Source organism: Pimephales promelas, chromosome 15 (genome assembly GCF_988280905.1).
Source record: "Pimephales promelas chromosome 15, fPimPro1.hap1.1, whole genome shotgun sequence".
NCBI classification, from domain to species: domain Eukaryota; kingdom Metazoa; phylum Chordata; class Actinopteri; order Cypriniformes; family Leuciscidae; genus Pimephales; species Pimephales promelas.
This window is the reverse complement of record NC_142783.1, coordinates 965,481-979,259: the sequence shown is the minus strand read 5'-3', so window position 1 is coordinate 979,259 and position 13,779 is coordinate 965,481. Positions and strand designations below refer to the sequence as shown.

Sequence of the window (13,779 nt, the reverse complement as noted above, 5' to 3'; positions counted from 1 at the left end):
CCAGTCTGAGCTGAAACAGGTGAACACGGAGCTTTATGTCAACACAATTATTACAGACTTATTTTGAGAATATTACAACAGTGAATCAGCATGCCGTCAGCAGTTATTCAGACTCAAACTCGTGTCTCCAGAGTTTGAAAGGCTGAAATGAGAAATAATGGATTGACACAGTAACAGCGGACAGAAATATGAGCCATTTGTGACGAGTAGCCCTTAAAATAAAGTCAGAAACACTACTGATGCTTAATAAGTTTGTCAGAAAATAGGCCTATGTCAGTATTTTAAACCGAAACAAATTTTAACCGCATATTTTATAGTCAGACTGTATTAAACCTTGAACATGTCAGTTTGTAGTTTTTTAGAATTACACATGACGTGATTATACAGAATTTTTTTTTATCTTAAGGGATTGTTTTGGGGCGAAATACAAAATATAAATCGTTTAAAAAACATTAAACGTTTACCGCTCGTCCAGAAATATTAGTGTGGCATAATTAATGTTTAAAGCGTCAGCTAAATGAATAAATGTAACGTTAAATCTATTGTTTTGGTAAAATGTAGCGCTCTTAGGTTTAAATGAATGATTATAGTCTATGTAGACTTGGACGAGTGATGAATTTTGGATCTGAAATTGACAAACTGTCAAGTTATTTGCCGTTCCGTATGATTTCTTCATGTAAAGCTAGACAGTCTAGTGATTTATTTATCCTTATCTCAACAGCAAGTAGCTTCACGTCTATTCCTCCAATCAGCTTCCGCTATGCTCAACGACAAAAGCCATCACGACCAATCAGTAGCGCGTTTCCTTCGATGTGACGTTTGAACGCGTTCGCGGGAGTGGACCAGGAAGTGGTGCAAGTGTTTGGCGTAATAACTGTGTTGTTTATGTTGTGAAAGTGTTTTTAATTGAATCATGGATTTCGTGTCAGGCAGCGCCGCTCTCGCAGGTACAGTGTGTGTGTGTGTGTGAGTGTGTGTGAGTGTGTGAGAGTGAGTGAGCTGATAGCTCTCCTCATGTTTGTATTCATATTTAACATCCATCTGTCTAAATGATGTTGTATTTATATAGAAAACATATCATGCCTTTACACGATGGAACAAACTGCGACAAAATGATAAAAATCACCATACGAATTAGGCAAATTACGGTTATACATCACTGTCATTAAATAACATCGTGCATCTGTTACTCTTAAGGAGATGTCAGTGTCAAACAGTGTTGTGCAAGTTACTTCCAAACTGTAATACATTAGGTATTACTTGTTACTGTTATTTAAAAGTAATTCATTACCTTACAATATTACTGTCCCAGAATTGTAATGCGTTACATTACTCATGTATTACTTTTGAGTTACTTTCACCAAAATGACTAAGTAGAACTTAACTTTTGGGCTGTAACGATATGCAATATGAAACCGAAATCACGATTCGCCACATCCACGAACCTACAGAATCGCGACACACCTCTTCCAACTCCAGCGTTATTCTCCTTACCGTCCATATCCAATGCTGCCTTATCTTTAAATTAGGCTATTAGTATTATTTGAAGTTAACATTATAAAATACGTAGACCTACACCACAAAACTAGTTGAGGATAAATTATTTAAAATTGGGGAAGTCCAGCATTATGGACATGATGACATTTGCAGTCAAAACTTGAAATAAAAATTCTCAGAAAATTCATGTATTGAAACATATAAAGGCTACTTCCTTAAAGGACTCCAGACATTAGACAAATATCAGTCTATGTTTTATTTTTAATATTAGGGAAAAGACACACATTCATGCGTGACAAAAAAATAGGAGGCAAAATACATTTTTTGTAATTCTGTTAATTACACTGCGCAAATCGGATGAGGAAGGGTTGGCTCTCCAGTCTCCATAGAACTTAAAATATTCATTTTATTTTAGTTTTCGTGTTCGCATTTATGAGGAAAAAACAATGTTACAGACGCGACCGCTCTGAACTGGCACTAAAAGACTGCTTTAAAACTTTCACATAGTCTGTTGCCTTTAAGAAGTAAAAGCAGACAATACACTGTAATACAACTGTAATACAAGCCTCACTGAACATGTAACGAGTAAAATATTACTGAAAATTGATTAGTAATGCCTTACACTACTGCGTTACAGCAAAAAGTAATATGTTACTGTAATGTATTACTTTTGTAATGCGTTACTCCCAACACTGGTGTCAAACTCGTGTTTTACACACTAAACACGGTAAGACTTTATTAAGAGTCTTCATGGACAGATATAAGCTTTAATACTAGCAGCTCTTTTATAAACTAGCATATTTTGTGTGTGTGTGTGTACACAAAAATATGCTAGTTTATAAAAGAGCTATTGTTAGTGTTAAAGCTTATATCTGTCCATGAAGACTCCGTGTGTGTGTGTGTGTGTGTGTGTGTGTATATATATATATATATATATATATATATATATATATATATGAAGAGTTCAGATGCAAAAGCCTCTAAATGCCATTTGAAATTTTCTTCTTTAATGATGATTTTTATCAAACTTGTATATTTTATTTCATTAATTTCACTTAAATAACAATTAATAGGTAATTATTATTGCCATTTAAGTGAAATTACTGTACTTAAATATACAAGTTTGATAAAAATCATCATTAAAGAAGAAAATTTAAAATGGCATTTAGAGGCTTTTGCATCTGAACTCTTCATATATATATATATATATATATATATATATATATATATATATATATATATATATATATGTCATCATAGTTTTTTTGTTATTTTTGTTTTTTGCATAAATCAAATGTAAGTTCATATCTCAGTTACACTTATTGTTGTCACATTCTCCTGGTTAAATAAGCATTACTTACAATATCAACAAAAAGAGAGAAATAAATGAAATTCTATTTTGTATTATTTTTACAATAACAATGTAATTAGTGCTCTTATAAAACCAAGTATAAATCTCATCATGATGGTGTTTTAAGCAGTTTTACATATATATATATATATATATCTTATAACTAAATGCAGCAACAATTTAAATATGTTTTATTTGTGAACGGGTGTATTTTTGGATCATCTGTCATGATGGTCGCTCACTAAACCCCCACAGTATCGTGTGTTCAGGCCTCGTCAAGTTTGATTTTGACGTGATATCTGAGTGGCTGAGTTGATTACTTAATTTTTAATTAGTCTTCCCATTAACACCTTAATTTTCTTCAATCAGACTAGGGGTAGGCGATATGATCAAAATCTTAATTTTGAGTAATTTCGTTTCACGAGTGGCTGCCATAAGTTATTTTTGCTTTAAATAAGGTTTTTATGACATCACTAATTCTTGTCGCCATCTTAAATATCACAAAAAAACTAATGCTAGCCTAAGTATAAAAACTCTTAAATTTACTGGAGATAAGGAAAACGTGAGACAACGAACAACGAAACTAATTAAAAGCATGTAGGAGGACAAACTACAGTAGAACAAAGACCCGAATGAAGTCGACCTACCCGCAAAATGTCAAGCACTAGAAATAAGAAAAACCACATGAAGTGTTCAAGTAATCATATGTATTAAGTCTTTACTGTGTAAATTAAACATACGTTTATTCTTGTTGAACTTACAAAAGTTATTGAGAATGTGTGATGTTCCTCTGTTGATTAGCATTAATTAGGCTGCTGTCACTTTAAAGGCAGTCTAAATCTATGTTTTTATCTCTCAGTATGAATGTGTCAGACCTACGGTTATGAAAGAGCTGGTGTGACCAATCACAAAACAATGACAGCATTTATAAGCATTCAAAAGTTGTCGATGAGTGGATCTCTGAGTGAGTGGAGGCGGGGCTTATTTGCATATTCATAGAACCACAAATACTAAATGAGGCGAGGGATTCGAGTTACATTCGAGATATTTTAACGTATGAAGAATTTTTATTTGTGTAATATGGATTATTTCTTCATCCAGTTCTTGCCTTCTCTTCGTCTTCTGTTCATGACTGCAGTTATTGCAGACCGTGGCGTATATCGTATGGTGGCGTATATGGCCGCCGCTGCGTTTGTGTGAAACGACAGAGCGAGTCCACGACGCTGGGTCGCGTAATTAAATAACTCTACACTAAATAATGATTCGACTGAGTTTTAATATTTTATTTGCTCACCAAACGCAAAACTTCTACGAAGAAAAGCCGTTCCTAGTGAGTGTGTAGCGCTGCTGTCTTCAGTGACCGCATGAGTGTGTGTTTCTGCTGTTATCTGGGAATATCACACCGCTGGATGGAGCGATCGACCAATCAGAATCAAGTATTCCACCGAGCCGTGTAATAATAGTGCGTAAACGAGTCCGTCTCTCAGTAATGTGTGTGTTCTCTCGCTCTGTCTGCAGATAAGCAGGAGACCAAGATGAAGATGAGCAGAGCAGAGCACAGGAGCCTGAGCCGCTTCATGGAGCGCCTGCGGCCCACACGCCAGTGCATGGACACACTCAAGGCCCAGTTCCCCCAGTAAGACCATCACACACACACACGCCAGTGCATGGACACACTCAAGGCCCAGTTCCCCCAGTAAGACCATCACACACACACACACGCCAGTGCATGGACACACTCAAGGCCCAGTTCCCCCAGTAAGACCATCACACACACACACACACACGCACAGTGGTTAAAGTGGGATTTGTCAGGTGGGGGAACCCTCAAATTTTGTGTAGGTGCAACAGAGAAAAATGACTTACCGTGGGACAACATATCGAGTATCGTGGTGTAGCAATACTCTTTGGGTGTCGCTGTGACACCAGTCGCCTGTCACTTATTTACTTGATATTTTAATGGTTTTATTTTGGCCCATCTACACTGATTTAATGACAATACTATGTTAAAATGGCTTAACACTGGGACAAAAAGTGGGGTTCGGGGACTCCCCCGAGAAAATTTTGATTTCTCTGACCAAATTATGTGCAATTTAAGACTTTTGAAGGCCAAAAAAAAAAAGATAATAAATAGCTTTAAAACCATGTCAGTGGGCATTCGATTATATTGTCAATAGCCTACATCTTTCTTTTCTTCCTTGTAGGCCAGAAACGAGATTTCCTTATAGATTTCCATGACGCATGTGCGAGAATTGCGATCTGAAGTAGTGTAAGCTGGTGTAAGGAGATCGCAAATCTCGCGCATGCGTCGTGGAAATCTAAGGAAGTCTCGTTCTGGCCTACAAGGAAGAAAAGAAATAGTCGAATAAACTCGTTATTTTTGTTTGTTTTTTCGCACAAAAAGTATTCGCGTCGCTTGATAAACATATAGTTGAGCCACGGTAGTCACTTGGGATATTTAAACATTTTCTTCATTGACTTTCTGGGCCGTCAAGAGCCAGTCCCTTAGGAGCCAATGTGGTAGTTATACAGCTCTCAAATTTAATCAAAAATATCTTCATTTGTGTTCCGAAGACGAACGAAGGTCTTACGGGGTTGATACAGCATGGGGGTGAGTAATTAATGACTTAATTTTCATTTTTGGGTGAACTAACCCTTTAAACAAGTTAATTTACTCAAGGCTACCAGGTCAGTATTGCCACCTTCTACAAGCTTTGGAATTTAAAAAGTAATTTAAAATAATACAAATTATAGGCTACATTCGCTGTGCAAACGCGTCAAAGCATTCTCAGGTATGCAGCATTAAATGCACGCAGGTGATTTTTGAATATTAATGAACGAATATTAATGTCGATATACAATGGTATGTTAAAACTAATCCTGCTATTAGTCTTTGTAAGACCCTAGAACAGTAGCTATAGGGAAAACAAATGTCAGGCGAAATATTTCAGACCTAAAACTAACTTTACCGCGCTCAACCACCGCTAGTGCAATTCAAGCATTTGTAAAGCCTTGTGTATACTCGACGCGTCCGCACGAGCGAGAGGCTCCGCGCGCACCTCTCCAAACGGACGAGGCGTTTATACTTTACATAGTTTATACTTTATACAGTTTATACTTTATATAGTTTATATAGTTAATATGTGTACTTCATGTGTTTATCGCTCGCGTTCAGCGGGGAGGAAGGGAAGTTGGTCCATATCGGGAGAAGCAAGATTCGCTGAGATTAATTAATCTATTTATTTATTAGTTTATCTGAGGTGCCGGAACACAGTTCCGGACCGTTCCGGCCCACTTTAACCCCTGCACACACACACACACACACACATACGCACACGCCAGTGCATGGACACACTCAAGGGCCAGTTCCCACAGTAAGACCATCACACACACACACACACACACACACACTTGTATTTTAATACAAGCTTATTTAAGAATTGTGTGTGTGTGTGATATTATTTAGATGCTTCATTTTCCCGCCATGTCATATTTGAAAGATTTGCACACTCAGAATAAACATAATGTCCTCTTTTATTAGATCAAATACGTAGGGACTAAAATCCTGACTCATCTGAGCTCATGTGTGTGTCATCTAACATGTAATAATCTGGTGAATATGTTGATTGTGTGTGTAAAGGCAGAGCCGTGTGTGTCGTGTGTTTATTGAATGTAACACATGTAATCCCGCCAGACCCTGGGGTCCTTGAGAGGTCATCACACAGGCACGTGAAGCCGACCCGTTGTGTTCTGGTGCAGCGATCGCAGGCGTGAGCGTCCCGCAGGACCTGCCGCTGTTATTGGCGTCAGCACTTTACAGGAGTGTGTGTGTGTGTGTGTGTGTGTGGAGCCCCAGATGTGCTGCTTAATATGCCTCTGTCCTCCTGGAATACCCTGATATATGGCCGCGCTCATCGCGCTCGCGGGGTGTTTTGTCTTAGGCACGACTAACGCCTGTTTCCACGGCCAGAAGCACGACTCCAACCACAGACACGCCGATTTAAAAAAAGCTCTGCTAAAGCGTAATGAATCAAAGCATGCGGCTACAGAGCCAATCACAGCACTACACACTTCAGCAGGAGTGTATCGATATTCGACGCTGAACTCACAATACACCATATCACTGCAAGATAAAAGGTGAAGAATAAAGTGATTAAATGCTAAATGTGATGTATGAGATTGTGTGTGTGAATGAACAGGCTTGGACTTGGTGCTGAAACCCAATAGAGACACCAGAATAACAATATTCATGATTCTGAAGCTGAAAACACTGAATTATTGGAGATGAATATGATGATCTCTGTCACTGACTAGATATATTTACAATAATGTCGGACACACACATATTCCCCCACTGCATTATTATACATTATATTCTACATTATATACTGCAGTTCTCACAATAAAACTCTGAAAACTAAACATTTTCTCACAGTATTTTTTTTATTTTTGGTGAATTATACACAAAACACATATTGATGCATTTTTTATGTTGCAATATATTGATACATCCCTAGTATTTAGGAATCCACCAATATAAACATTTTGGCAGATACGATAACCGATAATTCGTTATATTTGAGATACGATAACTGATAATTCGTTATATTTGAGATACGATAACCGATAATTCGTTATATTTGAGATACGATAACCGATAATTTGTTATATTTGAGATACGAAAACCGATAATTCGTTATATTTGAGATACGATAACCGATAATTGTTATATTTGAGATACGAAAACCGATAATTCGTTATATTTGGAAGCCGATAACCGATAATTCGTTATATTTGAGATACGATAACCGATAATTTGTTATATTTGAGATACGAAAACCGATAATTCGTTATATTTGAGATACGATAACCGATAATTGTTATATTTGAGATACGAAAACCGATAATTCGTTATATTTGAGATACGAAAACCGATAATTCGTTATATTTGGAAGCCGATAACCGATAATTCGTTATATTTGAGATACAATAACCGATAATTCGTTATATTTGAGATACGATAACCGATAATTGTTATATTTGAGATACGAAAACCGATAATTCGTTATATTTGGAAGCCGATAACCGATATATTGGCCGATAAATCTAAATCCAAGTTTTATATAATTTTTGAGAGCCTGATTACATAAACAAAAGTCGTGTCCCATTATGATGATAATTTGTTATATTTGAGATACGAAAACCGATAATTCGTTATATTTGGAAGCCGATAACCGATAATTCGTTATATTTGAGATACGATAACCGATAATTCGTTATATTTGAGATACAATAACCGATAATTCGTTATATTTGAGATACGATAACCGATAATTGTTATATTTGAGATACGAAAACCGATAATTCGTTATATTTGGAAGCCGATAACCGATATATTGGCCGATAAATCTAAATCCAAGTTTTATATAATTTTTGAGAGCCTGATTACATAAACAAAAGTCGTGTCCCATTATGATGTTCTCATTGTAATTGAGACATTTCTGCACAGCATCATGGGTAATGTAGTTTTTCTCCACAAATTCCGCTGTTATACATGATTATATAAACAATAATGTGAACGAGTGGTTTCAACAGATGCATATACAATCGATTGAAATCAGTTAAATTTTTTCCCAAATTCCGTCCCATTCCCATACTCAATTTTAATGGTTAAATCAAGTTTAAGTAATCAAAAAGCCTGTCTAGTTAATTATGATAATAGTGAACCATACAATTTATCATCAATTCATGTGAGTGGGCGGAGCTAAAGAGCTCTTTTGGTGCAATTTGCTCACCGTGACTCTCTAATTGGTGGAATTTCTTCACAGCATCATGGGTACTGTAGTTTTTCTCCTCACTTTCAGCTGTTAATATATACAATCGATTGAAATCCATTCGTTTTTGTTTTTCCTCCAAATTCCGTACTTTTGCATTTTAATTTATCTGTTTTAAATCTCCCATACTAATGGTTAAATTAAAATGTAGTAATAAAAAAGCACATCTAATTGATTGAAATCATGAAACTTGTACTATTTAGAAATAATTAATTAAAAGCTTAACAAAAAAATGTTTTAGGGCTCTATGAAAACCACACAACAATTAACAGAGTGGGTGGAGCTAAAGAGCTCTTGGTGCAACTGTGATTCTAATTGGTTGATTTTTCTGCACAGCATCATGGGTACTGTAGTTTTTTTCCCCACAAATTCAGCTGTTAAACATGATTATTTAAAAATACTTTTAAATAATGCAAACAACTGTGTTCCACAGAAGCACATACGATCGATTAGCCAGCACTAAGCTCGGCAGGCGTAGTGTTGTCAGCCTGCAGAACGGGTCGGCTCGTCCAATCAGCTGAGCTCGCTCTGGAGGCCTCGTGATTGGACTGGCAGGGAATCGTGCTCTTAAGACACAACATATCGACTAGGCCATCCATCATCTCTTAGCGCACGCTCAGGCCTGCCAATACCCCCCCCCCCATCTGAGAGCCACGAGCCTGGGTAAACACTAGAGGAGTGTGTGTGTGTGTGTGTTGTCCTCTGATGCTCTTCATCCGTGTTGTCACTGCTGGGAACACCGAGCCGGCCGAGCTCATCACATCTGCATGCTTTATCAGCTCAACCGCACCCTGTCCTTTTATAAGCCCCGTCAAATACGCTTTATTTCCCCCAAACTCTTATCTTTTCCCATTTAAATTATTCTGGATTCTGTTCTTAAATTCCCCATACTCCATTTTAATGGTTAAATCAAGTTTAAGTAATCAAAAAGCATGTCTAATTAATTATGATAATAGTGAACCGTACAATTTAACATCAATTCATGAGAGTGGGCGGAGCTAAAGGGCTCTTTTGGCCAATTTTCTCACCGTGACTCTCTAATTGGTGGACTTTTCTACACGGCATCATGGGTAATGTAGTTTTTTTCCACACTTTCATATGTTAGACATAATTATTTTTAAATAATACAAACGAGTGGCTTCGACAGAATCATATACGATAGATTGAAATCCATTTGATCTTTTACCAAATTCTGTCCTTTCCCATTCTAATTTTAACTTCCTATACTCAATTGTAATGGTTAAATTACATTTTTGTAATCAAAAAGCATGTCTAATTAATTAGACTTTTAATGAATTGTTAAGCAGTTTTGAGACTTGAGATACGGTCACTGAGTTGTTCTTCACACAGAATCTAATCCAGTGTATCGGATCATTGAGTGTAGTTCGTCCTCCTAACCCATCCTATAAATGCTGTCATGTGTATGTGGTGTGTTTAATCCGCTTTAACACACACCGTGTGTAAGTTGATAAGTGGACAGCATTGCTGAGTATTTCCTCCTTAAAACTGCAGTGAACCAAAGACAGTCTCAAACACACGCTTTGGTGTTTCTGACGTCACAAACCACCTTGGAACCAATCAGATCAACGTGTGAGTGAGTGCATTTGCATATTCATTGGCATGAAGAATTTTTCTGAAGGTAAAATGGTTAAGTACGTCATTTTGGTGATCAGTTTAACCCCTGAGTTTAAGGGATTATTAAACGGACTGATGTATCTCTCATCAAACTTCTATACATTACAGTAAAACTTCTCGAAATTGATTCACGATTCAGTAAGGGAGTCATTTGTGAACTCATAATCGCTGAACGATTCACTGACTGATCTATTGTGATTCTGCACTGTAATAAATATTGTTGGTGTAACTCAAAGTAAGGCACTTGGTTCAGACACCGATTTGACAAAAGATAAAAAGTTGTGATAACAAATCATGAAAATGAGTTTAGGTAATGCATAAGCTGATAATCCGCTGTGGTGTGTGTGTGTGTGAGGCCAGGATCGGACACTCACTGCTGTGGTGTGTGTGTGTGTGAGAGGAACGGAGGCGCGCGTAACACAGATGTTGGGAGTCATCTGTCACGCAGGTCTCTCCTCGGGCCGAGCGCGGGCTGTTCTGACGGGACCCCCGATCCGACACGGTGCTGTCACTCGCCCGTCTCTCAGTGCGCACGCATGCTAATCCAGCGGCCACAATGAGTGCGCCGTCAGCCGGCCGTCCTGACTCCTGAACATTAGACTTGGAAATGAAGCGCGGCGGTCCGGCTCCTCCTCCCCCGAGAGAGAACAACCCCATGAATGAATCTGGGTGTAATGATCAGCCCTCTTTAAAATGCCATTCCTTCCAGTGTGTGTGTGTGTGTGTGAGAGCGCTAGCTCGGGCAGATGCTCCCCGGTTGGGCGTGTGTGAAGGCGAGCTCTGATGCCAAGGCCCTTAATGCGTCTGAAACGGGCCCTAATGTGCCGTTTTCATCAGCGCCGAGGCGGGCCGCAATATGTTCCCAGTGGCTCGCTTGGGGAATATGAATTTTGATTAAGGATGCACTCAGGCTTTTGAAATTCTGAAGAAGTGTCAGAATAATGGATGTCGAGCAAATGTCAAGCGTTTGTTAATTTGTGTGTTATGGTGGGGTTTATCCGCCGCGATCTGCGCCGTGAGCCGCGGTGTGCCATTGATATGCTGATGGCTTGGCTGGAACGCAGTGTTTGTGATGGCAAAGGGACACGAACGCTCCTCATTGATTATTTATCGCTCATCTGCCCCGTTATCCTCCCATTACATGCCTGTTAATCCAACGCCTGACGTTAACCAGCCTCGTTTCATCACGCCTGCTAAATCTGACTGGGTTTTTACCAGCGCTTTCATGAACTCAGAATCACCTGAGGATCATACATCTCGGCTGCTGATGCAGAAAATCATCAGGATTGGTCATTGGTACTTCATAATACTAATGCATGAACTGTTAACTCAAACTCACCGCAGAACACCAAAATAAGAGTTTGGTTTAAGTGGAAGTCATGGTAGAAATATATTGCTATTGTATAGTAGAATGTACTTATGGAAATTATGACGATAATAATAATGCAATATCAGTTTTTCTTCAGCGTTTTAATTTTAACAGTAAACATCTGTTGCGCAGCACTTTGCCATAAAGTGAAAGGATAGTTACATTTTAATTTGATTACATTTTAAAAGATAAAAGTAATGCATTGCCACCATTTTTGCTTATACATTTGTACACTGAAAAAAATGATTTTTTGGTAAGGTAAATACTACTGAAAAAAACCCAATGTAATTTACAAGAAAAAGTTAGTTCAGGCAAGAATTAAAAAACAAACAAACAAGTAAATCCCATATCAGTACTTAGTTCAAACGAGTAGAAATGAAAGCATAAATATGAACTCAATAAAACAAAGTAAAAATTACTCAACTTTTCTGATACTGGGGTTCCCATCATGCACTGGACCTTGAATAATTATTGGGGTTCACTTTTCACTGGTTTCCAGCTGTATTTACACTGTTTTATCATTGCTTTTGTTGTCAGGATTAGTAACTTGCCATTTTGTGACATTTTGAGGAAATTTTCAGCTCAAAATGACACATTCAAACACAAAAACGATCCATCAAATGTTACGGTCATTGTGTACTGTCTACCAAGTATTGAGGTCTTTGCATTCACATCATGCTTAACATCTGACATGATGAAGTATAAATTACTTAGATAGGTAGTAAAACACACACTATAAATGGCTGGTATAATTCAATAAAATTGTTTGAGTGAAATGTAACGCAAAGGAAATTACAACTAAATCGATATTAATCAACCTTTTACTAGCCAAGTTACTTATATTCTTTGTTACGTTCACTTAACTAAATTAAAGTTTACTTAATTCCATATTCCAAGTAAATTTTAACTTAAGATGTCTAATTAAAGCTACTGATAAATATCTTTAGGTTTTTACTTGGCAAATCTTTGTAAATTTACTAGCATGGAAAAAGTTGCCTAGCTTTTTTCAAGTAAATCCTACTCCACATTTTTTTCAGAATCAAAACAGACACAGATAATGACTGACTGATTCAGTAATTGGAGAATTTGCCTTTTGAGTCGATCAAATCACAAATGAAACGAGGCACAGATGCGCTACACATGCTCTCATACACATCTTTGGGTTTGATCAGAACCCCTGATTGTGGACTATAACCACGATCAGATCTTTAATAACCGGACGCTCCACTGTCAGTCCACGTTCACTCTAATCTAAACTGTAATGTCAGGTGTATGTCATCATCCGGACCCTCAGACCGCTCGAATGCAGGAGCAGATGTGTGTGTGTGTGTGTGTGTATCGTGGGCTTCTGTCGTGTTGATGATGTACGTCACATCCATCATAGTCGACTGTTCCTCCTCGTGCCGACGGAGGCGAGGCAGATGTTCTTATCTGCATGTGTAATTAGGCCAATTTGCATATGTAGATCACAAGCACTTTTGCTTTAGTGATAAATATTGACTCAAAGGGGGGAACAGAAGACACTCACTCGGACACACGGATGCCATGAAGTTCACTCACTCCTGCTGGCATTAAATGTTCATTGTGAGTGAAACGAGCGTTTGGCTTGACGGATGTGACGTTCAGATCTGCGGCGAACGCTCATTATTATCAGAACATATGACGAGCCGGCGCTCCATTAGCCAGGTGGCGTTCATTAGGTTAATTGCTGCCATTTCTGATTGTTAATAGTTTGTGAAAGTGACACGCTTGGAAATGGTTCAGTCCATGATTAAAGACTTTAACCAAGCGAAAGCTGGTAAGAGGTTGTTCTGCTTATAATTTCTTATTTGGTGGGTATTTAGACAGATGATCCTGATAGAATTAGTATTTTAAGTAGTTTAATATTGTTGTAATGCTGGTTTTTGGACTGGGTTGGTCAGGTAGGGTCCTATGACCTCTTGTTTTTGTTTCCCGGCGTGGGACTAATGCAGAACCGAACCTAAAGGTGCCGAGTTTGGCACGGGTGCATATTAATGCATTAATGTCAGGACGGGTAATTACGCTGACAGCGGCTGATCCCCAAAGCGCTCTTGTGTTTCCAGACCTTCTGT

At 38.0% G+C, this 13,779-nt stretch overlaps 1 protein-coding gene across 6 annotated transcripts in view; it reads left to right on the top strand.

Annotated features, from left to right (window-relative positions):
* Positions 1-805: 805 nt before the first annotated feature.
* The window catches only part of cdin1 (CDAN1 interacting nuclease 1), a 92,782-nt gene continuing 79,808 nt past the window's right edge, over positions 806-13,779 (top strand). For 4 of the 6 annotated variants that reach the window (XM_089120006.1, XM_089120005.1, XM_089120002.1 and 1 more), the window contains exons 1-2: positions 806-947; positions 4,367-4,484. In XM_089120006.1, the coding sequence (XP_088976132.1) occupies positions 914-947; positions 4,367-4,484 (152 nt within the window). In that variant the 5' untranslated portion in view covers positions 806-913. Of the gene's footprint in view, positions 948-4,366; positions 4,485-4,546; positions 4,607-13,779 lie in introns of those variants that run through there. The other 2 variants (XM_089120007.1, XM_089120008.1) reach the window with 2 other exon arrangements.